This window comes from Acomys minous (assembly GCF_964271855.1).
Source record: "Acomys minous genome assembly, chromosome: 15".
NCBI classification, from domain to species: Eukaryota; Metazoa; Chordata; class Mammalia; order Rodentia; family Muridae; genus Acomys; species Acomys minous.
The window spans coordinates 8,241,511-8,261,510 of record NC_140497.1 but is presented as its reverse complement, the minus strand read 5'-3'; the positions used below and the strand labels follow the sequence as shown (position 1 = coordinate 8,261,510).

Here is a 20,000-nt window from a genome sequence, read left to right as displayed (position 1 = left end):
AGGCGGCATCTGGACTCCAAGCCCTTCATCCCTTAACATCCAGGCTCAGGTTAGGTCATACCTGTCACTGGTTGCAGGCCCCTCATGGTCTTGGGAAATTGGGTACAGGACCTTGGGCCTGTACCTTGAACTCATATAGGACAGGTAGGTGGCACACAGTTCTCCCAGACTCTTCAAGTGGAAACAGAAAGATTTTCATCCGGAGGTCATTGTTTTAAGATACTGGGCTAGGAGAGGGGGGAGTCTCTGTGGCTACTCAAGTAAAAGACCCAAACTATCTCTAAGCCAAAGAAATCAGAGCAGAAAGTTGAGGGACACCTCCCATCTCTCCTTGGCTCAGAACTGACAGCTTCACTCCCATGGATAGGGGACTTAGTGGCCAAGGGCACCATACCATGCTTGTGAAGACGCTCTGCTGGGTACCCACCTGGGACCACCACAACATGAGAACAAGCAGCCACGTGTCCACAGAGGACACACATGGAGAGCAAGCAAAGCCAGGGTCTTTATCATAGTGTTATCACTTAGGAAACTGTCTCTCAGGAGACAGAAGGTATCAAAAGCCTTCAAGAAGAAGCTGAGGTAAAGCAGGAGTTTTCTCAGTAGGTGAGTTAATATCAGTACCACATGACTGGCCAGGATGCTTCTCACTCATCTCTGACTAACAGCGTGGAACAGTAGGAAATGAGGATTAATTGACACAACAACAAAACCTTAAGGATATCAGTTCCAAGGAACGATTCTCCAGTCGGGAGCCGCAGGATTTCTTCCACTGGAACCTGGGGTAACCAGACCCCAGAGCCTCAGCAGGAGCCGGAGCTCTGAAGCCTTCCCTCAAGTGGTTTTCTCTAGGAGCGTCTTGAAGGGCAGCAATGAACAGCCAAATCTATCCCAAGTCTCCAATCCGCCCCGCCGCCAGTTCTGGGCTCATTGATATAGCTCCTCCTCCCAGAGTCTGTTCACAGGATCTTTTCAGATGGCAGCAATTAAGCCCCTGTATGAGGTGGTTACTCTTCTAGTGAAATAACATCACCTGTTCTCTCACTAGACTGTTCCAATCCCACACTTGGGATCCTAAAGAACAGGTTTCTCTCCTTCATTCCTCTAAGGCCGTGGGGTCTCTGCATGCCCAGGCCCTGCCCTCAGCACCTCCGATAAGACAGAGCTGGATCTGAGGGGAGCCTGAGCCTCCTTTCCCCTGTCAGCATCTGTGGACTTTAATAAGATGCCATCTGAAAAGCCGAACATGGTGAGCACACATCTTTAATCTCAGCACTCAGGAAGCAGAAGCAGGTGGATCTCTGAGTTCGAGGCCAGGCTGATCTACAGATCAAGTTCCAGGATGTCCAGGGCTACATACACAGAGAAACCCTGTCTCAAAAACAAACTACTAACAAATGTCATCTGTGCAGAGGCTGGAGGCCAACCCTCATGAAGACATGGGCACATGGGCAGAGCCAGGACTCTTATGAGGGTGCTGATACAGTAGTTAAACATTTTCTGTTTCAGGTCTGTCCATGGTTGCACATGCCTTATCACTCCTAGAGGGCCACTTCTGTGGCCTCCATTTTACAGTTAAGAAATACAAGACCCAGGAGGCTAACTGTCTAAGTGCTGACCCAGGCCATTGTACTTGATTCCTGAAAACCTTGTCATCAGACAGCCAGTAATACTCCTGTAACAGGAATCTCAAGTCCACCGCTTGACGCTTGACACTTTACAAAAAAAAAAAAAAAAAAAGATATGGGTTTATTTATCATCTTGACTAGAGCTCTAAAATCTCTGTTTCTCTCCAGCTATAAATTGGAGATGGACATTGCAATTTATAGAGATAAAAAAAAAAAAGCAAGGGAATATATGCCTAGCTTTAGCTGTTAGGTAAGTTGTCAGAACTGTGGGACAAAGTGGTGTTTAGTGGGAGAGGCTCTTCCTCTGGGAGGGAGGGGGCTCCTTTGGCTTCAGCCCTTTCTCCCCTAGCATGGAATTTTCTAGAGATAGTTTTTGTTTTATTTTGTTTAGGTCTCTTACTGAGCACAAGCAGCTGTAGCGAAAGCCTACATCTTCTTTAAGAAAACCACCAAGGGGCTGGAGAGATGGCTTAGCAGTTAGGAGCACTGACTGCTCTTCTAGAGGTCCTGAGTTCAATTCCCAGCAACCACATGGTAACTCACAGCCATCTATAATGTGATCTGATGCCCTACTCTGGCCTGCAATTGTACCTGCAGGCAGAGCACTGTATATGTAATAAATAAATAAATAAATAAATATTTTTTTAAAAAAAGACAACCACCAAGCCAAGCAAGCTACTGTAACCCGGAGCTCAGCCCATACACTTGGAAGATTTATATGCAGAGAAGGAAGCCAGGGCACACAGAGCACACTTGCTACTGGGTATGGCTGAAAGCTGAGTAAAAAGACTCTTCCACACAGAATATATGCTATATTGAAATATGTTACTTCCTGAGACACAAAACTACAGAACATTTTTTAATGGTATTTCTTACCATGAGCCATTAGGGGGAAAAATGTGTTCTTAGCCCAAGGTAAAAGGTACACTTTGTTATAGGAAATAAATCAGCCAAACACATATTTCTCACCAGGCTAACAGAACGGCCTGGGAGCCCTGGAACCTTTAGAAACGGGATGATCATCTGACGCCATTTGGAAGCTGGTCCAGATATATTCGCTGAGGCCGAGATCCTGTCTAAAGCTGTCTGGGCTTTTTCCATCGTTGCTTATACACCATATTGAGATATGACTTGCTCACCATAAAGCCCTCTCAGAGTGTCAAGTATCACCACAGTGAATGATGGACCCAGAGGAAATCTCATGCAGCCAAGACATCACCAGCTGCCCAGACTCCGTCATCTCAGCTCTCCCCACCCTCAGCGGCTCCCTTTCTCTATAGATTTCTCTTCCTGAACACTTCGTGTAACTGGGGGCAGATGCGCCCTTGACTCTGTGCGGTCTCTGTGGCCATCAGGCAGAGGAGAGAACCCCACACAGATGAGAATGGAGACCCAGTTCAGATGGACTTCATCAACCTGGATCAAGACTTCGGGGTGTCTGATATCGGACAGTTTATTCCCAGTATATTCAATCCCAGTATTATTTTGGGGGAGAAATGTTTCCTAGCATAATACAATCCCTGGTGCACAAGGAAGTATAATTACATTGAAACTTGACTCAGGGCGCACATCATTTCTTCTTCCTGGAAGGCAGGCTCTAGAGATAGGCTACCTGTACTAGCTTAAGGGCCTGAGGGTCTGGCCTGCTCTCTGACACACGGATAGTGCCGAGGTCATTTGGGCTGTTAGCCACCTCTGGTTGTGGGAGCCAGGAGAGCCCATGGCTGTAAGGGTCCTTTAGATTACTACTCACCTGTGGTCCTGCTTGGAGGAGTGTGATATGGCCTGGCCCAACAGATAACACAGGTCACAAGGCTGTTAGTCACTTGCAATTCTCAGCTTTCTGGATGCAAGAACAGGTTTTTCGTCTCTCCCTTTGGAAAGACAGTCCTGTGTGCGTGACATTCCAAAGACCTTCCTGCTGTGCTCTCAACAACCCTGCCTGTCTTGTTCCTGTCATTCAGGAGAAGGTTTCTTCAGGTTTTCAGTATATCAGTGCTCTCTTGTGGCTAGATAATATTTTGCTGTACAAACATAATGTGTGTCTGGATTACTTCTTTTTAAAGTGGTAACCACACACCTATGAACGTTTGAGTCTATAGCTCTGTGTGGTTTTCCACTGTGCTTCTACAATCTCTAGCAAGGGTGTGGGATCACACAGACACTCTGTGCTTACTTCCTGAATGTAGCTAGATTATTTCCCAAACTCTCTCATCAGTAGCATTTATGATTTTTACCAGTTCTTCATCTCAGAAGCTCAGTCTTTCCACATCCTTGCCAACACTTAATATTCTCTCTTTTGTATTACAGCCACTCGCTCCTCGAGGTGGAATCTTATTGTGGTTTTGGCCTGCGCATCTGACTAGCTGGTGACGTAGAATACTGCGTGTGCTGCTGGCCACTTGCAGGACTTTACAGCCATCCACAGCTTTTCCCATTCTGTGGGTTGCTTTCTTAGTTGGTTAACAGTACTATTTGCAACAAAAGCCTAAATGTTAAACTTGTTCAGTATGTCTATCTTTGTCATAAGTGTTACTTCATATAATCTTACGTTTGTGAGAGCTAGGGAAGTATATCTTTATAAAAGTTTGTGGTGTCACCGCTCCCAGTTAGTGTTTCCGGGTCTCTTCATTCCCCAGAGCTTCAGGATACAGTCTAGATCAATGGTCCCCAACCTTCCTGATGCTGCGACCCTTTAACACAGTTCCTCATGCTGTGCTGACCCCCAACTATTAAATAATTTTTGTCGCTACTTCATAACTGTAATTTTGCTACTGTTATGAATCATAATGTAAATATCTGATGTGCAGGGCATCTGATATGCAACGGCTGTGAGAGGTTCAGAACGGCTGCTCTGGAGCCTTTGCTTCTGTGCAGCGCTGTCTTCACCTGCTCTGTGTGCTCTTCAGGTACACTCCAGATCATGTATCATATGCACAGTGTCCTGTGTGTGTGATCACGTAACATGTACACAGTGTCCTGTGCATGTGATCACATAACATATACACAGTGTTCTGTGCATGTGATCATTATATACATAGTGTCCTGTGCATGTGTTTTAATTAGCTCCGAGAAAAAAGAGGAACAGACACACCCCTTGTTGTAGTCACCTGCAGAGCAACTCATGCTTGCACCCCAAGTTTAAGTTGCATCCTGGAACCCCATGTTTTCAGCCTCAGGCACACCCTACTCCCTATGTGAGTAAACAGATGGTGTATTCTCTGCCCTTGTTTGTCACTATCGCAAAGGTGGCTGTGCCAGCTGTGAGACTCAAGGCGGACGCTGGGACGTCCCTTCCCTCTGCCTGCAGGTTCTCATTTGTCACCATGATCCCAAGAATCCCTTCGTCGACTTACTGCATTTTCACTGTATCTTTCTGCTTTTGTTGTGTTTGGATTTATTGAGCTTCTTGTATTGTGGATTAATGTTTTTTATCACACTTGGGAAACTTCAGCTATTAAAAAAAAATCGTGCCTTCTCCTTTCTCTCATCTCATGGCATTACCCTGGCATCACTGGTGGTGGCTTGACAGTGTCCCGCTTTTCTTTGGCTGTGTGCTGTTGTCTGCACTTCAATTTGTAAAATCTTTCGTTCTACTGTCAAGTTTTCCGATCTTTTTCCAGCCAAGGTCCCCACACGGTTTTTAATAGTTCCTTTCTCCTATTGATACTATCTATTTGACAAGATGCTCTCAATAGGCACATGTAGTTGCTGTTTGTTTTATGGAGCATGGCCATCCACTCCCCACCTCATCACTACCCACCCAAAGTTGGCAGCTCGACGTCGCCTCCTAATATTCCCAGGCTGCCTGTGGTTACGTGTTTAGGGAACTAAATTCACTGGGCCCGTCATGGTCATCATCTGCAGCATTGCCTTCCCAGGAACCAGACACAGAAGCTTTAAGGTTGCTTTAGGAAGCAGAGTCTGTGACAGAAGCAAGCTCAGCTTTAATACTGGCTGCTTAGCGTGAGGGGGCAAGGTTGTCGGCCCTTTACTGTGGTAATCCAGGTTATCTGAGCCCTAACCTCAAGAGGAGGCTTTATCTTTACGCGCTGTGATGGGCCTGGGGGAGCCCAGCAAATGAACATTTCCAAGAAAACCAGGGCCTGGGGGAGCCCAGCAAATGAACATTTCCAAGAAAACCAAGCAGTTCAGGAAGCCAGAAACAACTGTATATCGGGCAGCCCTTTCAGAGCACAGGTTCGGCACCCAGGGACGGCCCTGGCTTCGGAAGCTCCCCCAGCGCTCTGCGCACTTCCTGTTTCCTACAGATTTCCTTTTGTGACACACTCAAAGTGGTCCAGCCAAATGTGGCCCTATGATAGTACAGTTACAGCGCCACAAGACAGGAGAGATGAAAACCCATCCACTGTGCTGTACCTGTGCGGAGTCTGTGTCCCTTTTGTGTCTCGCTTTCCTCACTTTCTAGAGCTGAAGGACTGCCATGAAGACCTTGTGGGTTTGGATTAGAGACCACTGACTCTGTCCCTAATCTTCTCCCTCCATGTGAGTGTTTGCACACTTGTATGCTCTTGTGTCATGTGAGTGTTTGCACACTTGCATGCTCTTGTGTGAGTGTTTGCACACTTGTATGCTCTTGTGTCTCCTGACTTCCCCGCCTCCTGCCTCCCTTCTTCCTTCTGCACTTGAACTCTGTCCTTGCACACTCTCTCTGACTCTAGATTATTTCCTTATAGAACCGTCCAAATCCGCAGGAAGAACGTTTTGACTGAACCCATCTTGGTGATTTGCCCAACCCCAGCTCCGAGAGCTATGGCTGCAAGAGAACTCTGTAACCCAAGGGTTGGTTACACATACGGTGAATGCCTTCTGTTCTGCCCCAAGTCCATCTGCCAAACAAATATGAAAACTAAACAGTATAAGGTTTATGCCAGGCTAATACATGCATATAGAGAAACCATGGACATCGGTATGACTACACATTTCAGGTTACCACATTTTCTTAATTTTTACCTTGAGTTTAATATTAAATACAACGTAAGTTACCCATATTTTTAAAATTACAAGAAAAGCAATGGGATTTTTTATTTTATTCTTTTGCACATTTCTGGGCATGGAATGAACTAAGCATTGAAGTACATAGTGTTGCACTAATGCATCTTCCCCCAGCAACCTGTAACATCAGGGTGGAGCAATGGCTCAGAGATTAAGAGCACTGGCTGCTCCTCCAGAGGACTCAGGATCAGTTCTCAGCACCCACATCAGGCAGCTCACAACCATCTGCAATTCCATTTCCAGGGGATCCAAGGCCTCTGGCCTCCTCAGACGCCTGGACTCGTGTGCACACACTCACATCAGACACACATACCTATGAAAACAAAATAAATTAAGATATCTTAATAATGAAATAACAGTCAGGTCAGGTCCCCTAAAATATCAACAAGTAGTGAAGATATACACTTAGCTTCTCTATTGCATATGGCACAGTACATTCCTTAAATATGGACCGAAAACAGGGTTTGGGAATATGTAAGGAGACGTTCTAGCCAAAACTGAAATGTAATTATTTCTGCTGTTAAACACAGGTGCCAACTGGTGCCTGCTCTTCCATTCCATTGACTTCTCACCAAGCAATAAGACAAGTGTGCTCTCCCTGACCAAGCCCAGAACACTTGCACACTCTTTCCAGAACAGGCTTGTGAAGCTGGCATGCAAGCAGGCATCTGATCCTCAGTGCACAGCTGGGCAGATGGGGGATAACCTCAGGACCCTCTTCCTCTGAGAAGTAGGCATCTACCTGAAGACCAGAGAGCACTGAGTCAATGGCATGCTCACAGCAGGCTGGATGTGTCTGATGAGGGAGACCCGAGGATGGAAAGAATGCAGGTGCATCCTCGGGTTTCTGTGGTGCTGAGCTCAGCTGCACTGGTCTTCCAACTGCACTGTGTAACTGGTAACATTGAAGTGATGGTTCTAAAACCTAAGACTCTGGTGCCGTTGCCCTGTGAAGCAAAGAGGAGCTAAGATTCCAGTCACCACTGACATCATGGCAGCTATCCACTTGGGAACAGCTTCAGTGCCCCAGGGGGCCTTCCCTTTAAGGAGTCCCAAATAGCTGAGGACCATGCTTGGCTGGTTATAGTCTGACTTTTATGTATAACAACAACAGCAACAATGATAGCATTGTTGTTGTTGTTGTTGTTGTTGTTGTTATTATTATTATTATTATTATTATTATTATTATTATTATTATTATAACAACAACAACAATAGGCCCTCACTGTGCGTTAACTGACCTCTGGTCTACCATTTCAAGCTCAGAGCAAAGCCTGAGCAAAAATGAGTGGATGACTCCCCCGGCCATTCTTCCATATGTACTGATTAATACTGGTGACAAATCAGTCTGATCTTTGGAAGGGACACAGACAAACAACTATCCACTGGCAGTTTCAACGTTGTTCCACAGATAACCTGACAAACCTCGTAAGATGCCAGGTGCGTGGCTCAACATCTGTGCAGACAGATGCAGAAGCAGGCCACAGCAATCTGGAGAGAAGCCAAAGTGCCAGTGTTAGCCCAGCTTTGGACTGAGAGATAAAATGCCTGTGTAACCATGGATCTGTATGCCTGGTGTTGACTCTGGAAAGTGGGCGTGGCATTCTCTCTTCTTCTGTAAGGACTGGGCCTGTGCTCCCAGTAAATGAGTTTCCTAATGGTTGCTCCCCAGGCCCCGTCCCCCAGGAGGGTTGCAAGCTGCTTCCAGGGACCCTGGTGTGCTGGCAGGACTGGGGGCAGATGCCACACACATTAGATTGTCTGTCCTGTGGGTTTTCCAGGGTATACAGCCTGTTGTTCCCAGCTGACTCAGGTCCCAAACAAACCGCTCTTCACATAGCGACTGAATTGCCTGCCTTGCAGCAAGCCAGTCCTTCTGGAAACTCTGGATCTAGGGAGCCTTTGCAGGGTTCACTTTGTTCACTCAAGAGATGCACCTCCCACAACATCTGCCGACTCTCTCTAGGATCTACATGTGACTGAATCAGGCTAACAAGAGAAATCCCGGGGCCCATGGACTGGCTGAAATCCTGTGTCCAGGAAAAGGCTCTGAAGCCGAAGCCTCCGACCTTAAGGGAGGCTCCTGTGAGACAACGGCCTCTCTGCTCCTGGTCTCATTTGAGTCAGAGTGACAGTGCAAGGGACCTAAATTCCTGGGAGCCATAGGAAGGATGAACAATCAGTCCCTGGCAACAGACCCTCAGTGTGCCATGTTCATCGTTGGTGTGAAATAAACCCTTGATTGAGTCTGTGATTCCCAGCCAGAGCACTCTGAGTGGGTGGACTCGGTCCCAGGAAAAGTGAAACAGACATGTCTTCACAATCAGCAATGCCTGCAGCCTAGGACCAGATCAGCGCTTGCAGAAAGAGCAGAGGCAGATGCGGTGGCACACTCCCAGCTCTCAGAAGGCAGAGGCAGCAGGACCTGGAACTTGAAGCTGACTTGAGATACACAGCAAGTTCAAGGCCCTGTAGCCCATCTTATGTTGCAATCCCAATCTAGAAAGCAGACAAGAGGGAGAATGTGTGTGTGTGTGTGTGTGTGTGTGTGTGTGTGTGTGTGTGTGTGTGTCAGAGAGAGAGAGAGAGAGAGAAAGGGAGGGAGTAAAAAAAGCCAAACCAATATACTTTTTAAACCTGATTCAATTTTGATAGCCGTTATAGAAAAGGACGATAAGAAATAAGAAAAACACAGGGAAACTAAAGCTCTTTTGAACAGACAGATGTGTAACACATTCTATTATTTATCAGTTTTGACTGTAATTTTATAACATACATAACTTTGCATACTTTTTCCATTTTAAATACATTTACTAGATTATGTCTCAGGGATATTAATATCCTAATTTTAAAACATTTATTTCTGTTTACATGTCTGAAACTCAACTCTTCATGCATTTTTTAACTTAATTTTCCCACGTAAGAAGACTAACTCTAGCTTTCGTTTGGGGGACATTTTGAACTTCAAACACACTTTGCATATATAATGAGGTTCCTCATTCATCCTCTGAATAATACATTGTCTATCAGTTAGCTGATACACAACTGATATAAGTTAACTGATTAGCAACTGATTTCAGATTTCATTCATTGTCATCTCACTTTAAATAAAAACTGGAAATCAAATGAAATAAAGCTTTTAACTTAGGGGAGTGAATACTAGTAAAACAATAGTCTGCAAAGATTTCTCTCACTCAAGGAAGCAGGGCTGAGGGGCTGGGTAGCACCCTAGGGTGATGCTGGTTGTCTTGCCAGACACTTGGTTCATATCCAAGTACCTTCTGCCCACGGTGCTCACCCTGCCATCCTGAAAGCAAGTATTGAGGCCTGTGGTGTTTGTGGTTTTATTAAGAGTGTTGCAAGCATAAAGTTTATACCTCCCATGGATTGAGGAAGCTAAACCTAGGCTCTGCCCGCCTCCTGACTGAAACAAAACAGAGAGAGGGGAAATTCTAAGAAGGAGTGGGTTTCTACTTTAGAGGAAAAAAAGGGTTCTTTTGAACATCTCTTGGTGTTGGCCACTTATGCAGATTGACAGTTTCACACCTGACTCCACTGCACGCAGAGACCTGGAGGCACCTGCAGCTTGGCAGAGCCTTTCCCCAGCATCCACCACCCCCAGAGCACCACCCTAGTTATCAAACCCAGCCTTACTGACAGCATCTCATCCAAGGAACCTTTTCTCTTCTAAGGTCACTTCCTGTCTCCCTGTGTGTGCATAGACAGTACTCACCATGCGGACTTGATGAGCTGAGCTGCTGCGGATGCAGGACAGCAGAAGATGCTCGGCACTGAGCTAGGCTTCGCCAGTCATCAGTGTGCTTGCTTGGCTCGGCACCAGCCTCCTCACCCTTTATCCCTTCTGAGCCATTGTCGTCCAGCCCCTGAGTCCTCTCACCAGAGTCCCCTTCCTTCTTCTGTCCTTCTCTACCAGGGCCACTCTCAACTTATAAAGCTGCTTTCTCTCCATCGCCCATCTCACCCGTCCCCACCACTACCTGGACATCTGCCCCTGCTTGAACCCTGAAAACAAGTGGTCCCCAAGAGAGCTCTGTCCCTAGATCTCACTCTCCCATCCTGTCCATGTGACCCCCCCTACCCATGATGTCCCATAACAAGCATCTTGGTTTCTTTCCTTCCCAGCCACATTCTGGTTCGGTCAGCTTCACCCTGCTTTATGCTGGCGTGCCCCTGTCTCCTGTTTTTCTCTCCCACATCTGCCCTATCAAAGCGATACCAAACTTTTTACCATCATGTCCCTCGGATGCACTCAGTATTAATCGCGCCTGCCTCCCAGGCACCTTGGGTCTGCTCTAACCACAGCTTCAAGGACATCAGATTTGATTTTTTTCAACCCCTCAAGCTTTCCTGGCTGTCTCTGTAGCCAGCATCTCTTATCTTGCCCATCCCTACAAACACTGGCATTCCTCAGGGCTATGCACTTATTCCTTGAAAGAAAGAAAGAAAGAAAGAAGAAAAAAAGAAAGAAAGAAAGAAAGGGAGCTCAAAATCATTGAAAAAGGAAAACTATGGTCTTAAGTGCTTAATATGGGGAGTTTGAAAAGTGCTGTCCCTATGAAGGTGAAACATACTGCCCTGATGCCAGTGGCATGTGGCCCGGGAAACACCAGCCATGGTGCTCACAGTGAGCATGGCTCAGTGCAACTGATATGTGAGTTAGCCACATGCTAGGCTCCATGTTGTGCACCTGAAAGCCCTTCATCAGGCTCTTTCAACACTACGACTGAAGAGTGCGACTCATTGGCCACTTCACTGTGGAGCACCCCACCCCCCAGCCTCAAATCCATGCCCTCTCCGACAGCCTGATCATTCTCCCCCAGGACTGTGCCATGAACCTCCCAAATCTGTTCATTTAAAAGTCCTCGCCATGTTAGATTAAGCCATCCAGATTTGCATCCAGGTGAAAGGGATGCGGAGGTGTGGGAACCTCTGGAGTCTTTTCTTACTGAGCTCACAGAGGCGAAAAGTGGAACCGGAGTGCCAGCGCCTAGGAGAGAAGGGTGCCTGGGGGACGTGAGAACGCCCTGGCCATGGGGGTGCTAAACAGTAGTGATGACTGCAAAGCTACGTGATGGTTTGCAGCAGTGCGAACGTGCACACCAACCGGCTCAGGCAGTCCTAGGACACACAGGAAACCCACACTCACAAGCTCAGCTCCTTTCAGGGCGCTCACAAGTCTTTGGACAACTGTGTGTGTGTGTGTGTGTGTGTGTACAGGTAAAGCAAGTGACCTCGTTCTTGGCAGCCTCCAATTTCATTCAGTTTTGACTCTTCCAGGAGTCAAAGTTGGATACCACAGAGCAGGACTCAGACCTCCAGGTGGCCTCTGCTTCGGGGCCAACTGCAACTCCAGGCTTCCAGAACCCCTGACTTCCCATCAGCTAGGGTTCTCACACTTCCTCTTCGGGTCTGACTAACTTGCTAGACCTGCTCCTAGAACTCAAGGAAACATGCTCCCTGGTTTATTATGTGGGCGCTTTAAAGTACCGTGTACATGTAACATTTATTTGCCTGATGCAATTGTCGTCTTCAAGGCTTATAGCCTCTATCGCTAGCCTAGGTCTAATCCAGGGAGCTTCTAGCCTCTTGTACAATCTACTTTAGGCCTAGAATGTTTTCAGCCTCTGAGACTTACTCATGAATAAGCTCATTCTTTCTAGCTCTTTCTGAACTCTGGCTGGCTGGTTCAGTGCAGCTGTTCTTGCTCAAAACTCCTCTCCGAGCGGACTGATTCAATCTGGCTTCTCTCTGTTTCTGACTGAAAGGCCCTGCTTGGCGACATACTAACTTTGACAATCTGTTCTAATGTTCTGGCTCTTTCTCATTCTCTGGCTCGTTCTGTCTTCCCCTGTGTCTACCTTGTTCTCTATTCAACCTAACTCTGTAAAACTCTCCAGGCAAAACCACCTCCTCCTTTTCTCTCTCTGTTCTGCTCTCTGGGTTCACTTTCCTCTGCTGACCTGCGCAGAACTCACCAACGAACTCCAATCTCACTCCTTCCTTCTAACAACTAACTTTCCCTCCGCTGTTTGGGATTAAAGGTGTGTGCTAAGGGCGTGTCTGCATTCCTGCCAGAGTAGCCCTGTTGCTGGATTAAAATCCCTTTACAAGATACAAATAAAACAGCTGAAGACACATAGAAGCATCCATCTAGAAGGGTCGTAAGTATAGTGGCTCCTGCCCCCCCCCCCATATCCCAGCCCTCAGGGTGCATGAGTAAGTTCCTATTCGCCTCCTGAGCCTCCATATGTTCAGTGTCCAGATCTTTATAGCTACTCCATCGAGGCCATGGCTCTTCCTGGATACATGTGTAGAAAGGTTATCGTACAAAAGGCTGTGGCCCAGAAAGTCCTGTGTGTTCACATTCCTGATCTCTGCTCAGCATTTTTCCCTCCTAAATTTGAGGCAGGAGCCTATGCAATGGGGTCCTGTGGTATGCTATCATTCCAAGCAGGTCAGAAAATTCCCTGTGGCCATCCCAAGACAGAAGGGAGGGTGAGATAGAGCAAGTAACTCCTACACCCCACCCACAAAAGAGAGCAGTGTATGCGGGAGATGTTAAGGCGGCGTGTCTGCTTCCTGGGGCTGCGAAGCTCCAAGCATGATCACAAAGCACTTTCGCCTTCCAGAGCTGTTTCAGAAAACAAGCACAAAAGGCCAAAGCGTTAATAAAAGATGCACTGGTTGTCCTAGCCATTTAACAAATAGCCAGAGCTGTAGGGATTAGGGGTCAGAAACCAGGGACAAAGCCCAACATGGATAGATAGATAGATAGATAGACAGACAGACTATAGATAGATTATAGAAAGATAGAATATAGATGATAGAATGATAGAAAATAGATAAATAGGTAGATGCATATATATTCTATGTATTTGTTGTGTGTCTGTATATGTATATGCATATGCATACTAAAACTGGCCAATTGAATGTTATCTATACCATTTAAGACCTGATTGTTTGTGTCTATTCCAAAAAATTCATACTTTGACCCCTTACCCTCAAGTAAGGCTAAAGAAGTAGGTTCTTTGGGGGAGTATCTGATTTGGGAATAAGAGGGTACAACCTTATGAACAGCTTACTACCTTTATAAAGGAGGCCTAATGGGTCTCATGGTCCCATCCCCCATGTGCAAAAATATTAATAAAATGTTGATAGAGCAAGAATTAGGTCACACAGACATGGAGCACCTTGGTCCTTTGTCACTGGGCTTCCGTGTCCAGGACTCTGATAAGTAAAAATGTCTGTAGTACCAGTTCTTTTCCCACATCCCTCCCCTCTTGGTTTTTGTTTTTTTGTTTTGTTTTGTGGGGTTTTTGGGGGTGGTTGTTTTGTTTTGTTTTTTAGAGACAGGGTTTCTCTGTGTTATCTTGACTGTTCTGGACTCACTTTGTAGACCAGGCTGGTCTCAAACTCACAGTGATCCACCTGCCTCTGCCTCCCGAGTGCTGGGATTGAAGGCGTGCGCCACCATGCCCTGCAATATAGTAGCAGTTCTTAACCTGTGAATTGTGACCCCTTTGGGGGACAAATGACTCTTTCACAGGGGTCGCCTAAGACCATCAGAAAGCACAGGTATTTGCATTATGATTCAAACAGTAGCAAAATTATAGTTAAGAAATAGCAATGAAAATAATTTTATGATTGGGGGTCAGCACAACATGAGGAGCTGTATTACAGGGTTGCAGCTTTAGGAAGGTTAAGAACTGCTGGTCTATAGCTTACAAGTCTATAGTATTTTGTTATAGCAGCCTCGAATGAACAAAGGAATGTTTTGTGTTGTTGTTGTTGTTGTTTGTTTTGTTTTGTTTTAGTTTGTTGAGACAGGGTTTCTCTGTTATATAGAGCCCTGGCTGTCCTGGACTCTCGTTGTAGACCAGGCTGGCCTTGAACTCACAGAGATCCACCTGCCTCTGCTTCTTGAGTACTGGGATTGAAGGTGTGCGCCACCATGTCTGGCTAAAGGAATGTATCTCATCACAGTGAGAATAATTAAAGATTAGGAAAACGAGACATAAAGATAGGACATAATAAACCACCCAGACAATAGTTGCAGCCTCTGTATTCACCAAACACAGGAGCTCAGCTGCTCCTGATGGGTGATTGGGGTGTTCCCAAGACTTTAAAATCCTGAGCTCCTGTCTCTTCGTCAATACCAGTGACTTGCCTGTGTCGTCTTGTTTGTTTGTTTTTCTTGTTTTCTTGTTTGTGTAGCGTGGCTGTCCTGGACTTGCTTTGTAGACCAGCCTGGCCCCAGACTCACAGAGATCCACCTTCCTCTCCCTCCCCTGTGCTGGGATCACAGGCGTGCGCCACCACACCCGGCTTCCTGTGTACTCTTCATCTCCACCATCTGTTGGATGCCACCAAGTTCTAGTTAGAGTACTTTGTCCCCTGTGGCTACAAGGATCCTTTAGTGTTTCTGAGCACTTCTGTTGGCCAGGGCTTCGCTCTGCCCAGCGTGAGGCCCTCTGATAGCATGAGGCCCAGCTGCACTGGGCTCCTAGGGAACTCTCAAAGGTCAGGCATGTGCTGAAAGGGTAGAAGGACTGCCTGCCTACTGGGTGACCCACGACAGATGCCAAAAATTAAGAAAAATAAACCTGGCCCTTCTTAACCTCTCCTCCACCTTGTCTCATTTCTTGGCATTATAATCAGTACATGACATATTCTGTAACACAACTTCTAATGCACACACAACATCCCACTGTAGAAAAATCATTTCCTTGGAGTGACATTTCTACAGAAAACCTCAACACACACACACACACACACACACACACACACACACACAGTTGTTATGGTAGCAGGCCACATTTAAAAGATAGTGAGAATGAGGCGCTCACATATGACGTCATCTTATCCCAACAGGGTCCTTGTCGGATCTGTGTCTACATTAAAAAACAAAGTCACATGCGATAAACAAGCCTATAATCATATTTCAGGCTGGCAAATAGAAAACAAACAAGTAAAGCATTTATCTTCAGGGTCATCTAAATTCATGGATGTGAGCAGAGTTCGAGCTCTGTTTTCTCAAAACTCACTCTGGGACACTTGCTGTCCATATCAGATGACTATCTGTTATCTATCTAAACATTCCTTATAGAAGTTTTTGTTTGGTTTTGGTTTTGGTTTTGGTTTTTCAAGAGAGGGTTCCTCTGTGTTATCTTGGCTGTCCTGGACTCACTTTGTAGACTAGGCTGGCCTCGAACTAACAATGATCCACCTGCCTCCGCCTTCTGAGTGCTGGCATTAAAAGTGTGTGCCACCACACCTGGCACTTATAGAAGCTTTAAAAGGATAATTTTAGTCTGGTACAGTGACACTCACACGTAACCAGCCCTTGTCAGGCTGAGGGAGAAATATGCTAAGTTCTAAGCCTGCTGGGACATAACGAGTCCCCGCCTCCCCCCTCCCCCCCAACTCAAAATATGTTTTTTCAAAATCTTGATCATTTTGCAATTAGGTAACCTTCAGGCTTCACAGCTAAAAAAGTCAAACGGAGCCTCTGCTCATCAGAAGAGACGCTATCGACAGCCCCGCAGCAGAGACTGCTCTAAAGATGGAGTGTATAACACACAGAGCCTAAACTGTTGGGCACAGTGACACGGTGGCAAGGTTAATTTGCATGTTAATTCCCTTTTGAAAAATTGACTTGAAGATTGAATGAGAAAAATCGGTTTTCACAACAGTTGGTCAACTGCAGCCTGTGTGTTTTCAGACTGGCAATCTGGAGATCTGATGACAAATGCTTAATTACAGGACACTTTATTTTAGGAAGAAAAAGCTATACTTAACATTTATTTTACTGGGAAAATAGAGATAAATTTGATACTTTGTGAGTTGGGTGATTTATAGAAGGTAATTTTACTTTGTTTTAAGGGAATGACTATTCTCCAGGCCTCGCCTTGCACCCAAGAAGTAACACAAATTGAAATCCATGGTTTGGAGAGGGACTGAGACAGAGGCGGAGGCAGAGGCGGAGGCAGAGGCGGAGACAGAGGCGGAGGCAGAGGCGGAGACAGAGGCGGAGGCAGAGGCGGAGGCAGAGGCGGAGACAGAGGCGGAGGCAGAGGCGGAGACAGAATGAGAATGAAGTTGGTGGGGGAGGGGTGGTTCTGGAAAGAGTTGGGAAGTGAGTATCATAAAATATATTAATTTCTCAAATAAACAAAATACTAAAAGAAGAATGAGGAGGAGGAGGCTGAGCTGTCCCAGAGTCTGAGAGTGTGTATGCTGTTGTGGCGGTCTAGAGTTCGGTTCCTAGAACCATCCCCAGGTGGCTCTAGGAGATCCGACACTTTGCCTCTGTGGGCACCTCCGCTCACATGCACATAGGGATCTTATCCACAGTTTCCGTACGTGCCAGGCCAGCCCTCTACTGGCTGAGCTACAAGCCCAAAACTCTATTAACTTTCAAATGCAGGAAACAAAAATATAGGGAGGCTGACCTCAGGTATGTGTTTAAATATTGGAAGAAATACATTCGGATGTCCCTCATGGTTATTTCTGATAGTGAATTGTTTTCTATTTTCTTCTGTATATCTTATTGAGTTTCCCTATTTTTGTACAATGAGGATGTGGTTCTTCAATCATTAAAAAGAAATTTATCTGGTAGGGAAGACACGATGATCATAAAAGTGTTCACCACCACCACCACCACCACGACACCACCTCCACCACAACACCAGCACCACCACTACCACTCAGGTTCTTACTGCAGAGGCTATGAAACCCCTGTAATTCTCCCAAATGTGTGGTGTTTGATTGCCTGCTTTGTGTGTGAAGGGACTGTATTCATGCCCTCCCCTAATTTAAAAAAAAAAAAAAGTAGTTTAATTTTGTTCTCTCTAAATAAATATATGGTCTAAATAAAGTAACTGTACTTGGGGGGGACATGTACAGTCTCCAGTTAACAATAAGTTTTTAAATTGTTAGTGACTCTGAACACTGAAGAACAGTGTTTCTGCTATTACGTAGAATCCCAGTTCACATTCTCCAAGGACCAAGCCTGAGATGAGAACAGATGTTAGACAGACTCACGCGTGTCCTTTGCTGTTTTAAAACAGATGTGGGGGATATGAGACACTTCGGTGTAGTTGTTTAAACTGTACCAGAGAAAAAGACCCAAGATGAAATGGGGGTGTGGCTGTCAGAATGACAGTGACCTCAAGTTTCTTTGAGGGTGAGTCAAGGGGTAGAAGGAGCCTGCATGGTTCCCAGCTACTCGCTGCTGCTCTGTACTAAACGGTAACTCTTGTTTCCTAGGAGTTAGAACTCTGAGGGTGAGATGCTTTCCATTGCTGCTGGTTTGGTTTTTTTTTGTTTGTTTGGTTGGTTTTTTTTTGGGGGGGGGGGAGGGGTACAATGGAAAGCTTAGTCAAGTGCTGTCTTTAATTTTTGTTTTGTTTTGTTTTGAGTTTGTCTGTCCTTCCATATCCCTAAGTGACCCTGTCTCCTTTAGAGCCTTGACACGTACGCTGGGAATTGCCATTCTGGGTTTTCAAAAGCTGTCATTTTCGTGGCCATGGGGCTCTGGCTACAGGCAGACAGAGTCAGATTGAGCTCGGTGACCTTTGGCTGCGGGCACAGACTGTTAGAACCGGAGGCAAAGTGGGAGGAGGAGCAAAGTGTCCACACGCGATCCAAGAGCTCTCTGGGCTCGGGGAGCTGCTGTAGGCCCGATGGTCCTATTGGTGCCTCGGAGACTGGTTCTTAGTGGCTCTGCCAAACCACTTGCTCCTGACCTACAGTCGGGCGCATTCCTCCAGGGAGCCACGGAGAAAATGAAGAGGTTCAGCTGCCTCAGTGGTTTTCACAGTGGCATTTTGGCCGTGGAGCCCTATGTTTAAATGAACTTAATTGTACAGAAAGCCAGCCAGGCACAGACCAAAGTGAAAGAAGCCCCTGTACTTCAGGTGATGGCACGAGCCCTGAAGTCTGGCATCCTACTGTCACAGAACAATCCGGTCTCTTATTTTTCACATGGCACCTAGGTCTCCCTCCAACTGTAGTACTGTGGAGGAGGGAAGCTTCCTCCTGAGATGGCAAGGCTGTTCAAGTGGCCAGCCTCACAAAGCCTTACTCTCTTCCAATGTAGGCACTGAACAAAACAGTAGGGATAGTAATAGAAAGGAAACATGGGGTCTGTGCAGAAAGAAAATCACTTCCTCCTCCCCCCGCCCCCCCCCATTCTAGGTTCTTAAGTTGATCAATCGATTACTTTTAACATGATGTAATAATAGGAGAAGAGCATTTTGGTCCTCACACATTCGTGAGGTTCTGGTCACTGGAGAGTAAATGCTGCCCAGAGCTACAGAAAGGGTGTGTGGTGTTGGGGGTGGCTCTGCCAAAGGTGAAGATGCTACACTGATGAAAAATGTCTGGAAGCCCCTCTCTTCCTGGCTGGACACATTTGTTGGCAAATTTCCTTTAAACATGTGAACAAAGGGAAATTATACTTTATTTAAGGCAATAGAGGTGGAAGTAGAATTTTTTTTTTTTTTTTTTTTTTTTTGGTTTTTCGAGACAGGGTTTCTCTGTGTAGCCTTGACTGTCCTGGACTCACTTTGTAGACCAGGCTGGCCTCGAACTCACAGGGATCCACCTGCCTCTGCCTCCCGAGTGCTGGGATTAAAGGCGTGCGCCACCACTCCCGGCTAGAAATTTTTTTCAACACTGATCAGTTCTCAATTTCTTTTAAATCAAAATCATCACTATGCCAAAGAAGCCAGTGTGTGTGTGTGTGTGTGTGTGTGTGTGTGTGTGTGTGTATGTGTGTGTGTGTGATATTTGGATCTTCTTCCTGACACAGACCCGCAAACTCAGCTCCATCAGCATCCACTGATTATTTGCAAGATGGGGTCCTGAGTTAGGAACAGAGCAGGGTTCCACAGTCATTGAATGCAGCTCAAAGTTAACAGTCAAAGTGGCCAGTAGGCCTCTTGGGAAGGCTATAAGCAGCCAAGAGATCCCAAACAGTTCCCTTTACTAGCCTCGAAGGCCAGATGGACAACAGTGATGTGGCCTGGAGCTCTCTTCTCTCTAGGTCTCACTACCCTTCTGGTAGCAACATCAACAACTCTGCGAGCAGAACAGCAAGAGAAGCCACAGACACAAGTCCAGCATGTCTGCGCCACTGGATACTTAAGAATGACATATAAGACCCCCAGAGCCAATAGTAACTTTCCATGTCCAAGAGAAGCCTCCCAAAATCACAAGTGACATGACTTGTTCAGGTAAAACCAGAGCATGCAATTGGGGGATACACATTCCAGGTTTATGCAGTCATATTTGGGAATGATATGTTTGGAGTCACATTCTACACACACACAC

General features: G+C 46.2%; 1 protein-coding gene across 1 annotated transcript in view; it reads left to right on the top strand.

Annotated features, from left to right (window-relative positions):
• The window catches only part of ERICH1 (glutamate rich 1), an 89,302-nt gene extending 84,838 nt beyond the window's left edge, over window positions 1–4,464 (top strand). Inside the window, exon 6 of the mRNA XM_084760642.1 lies at window positions 3,939–4,464. Within this exon, the coding sequence (XP_084616768.1) occupies window positions 3,939–3,994 (56 nt within the window). The 3' untranslated portion in view covers window positions 3,995–4,464. The remainder of the gene's footprint in view (window positions 1–3,938) is intronic.
• Window positions 4,465–20,000: the final 15,536 nt, after the last annotated feature.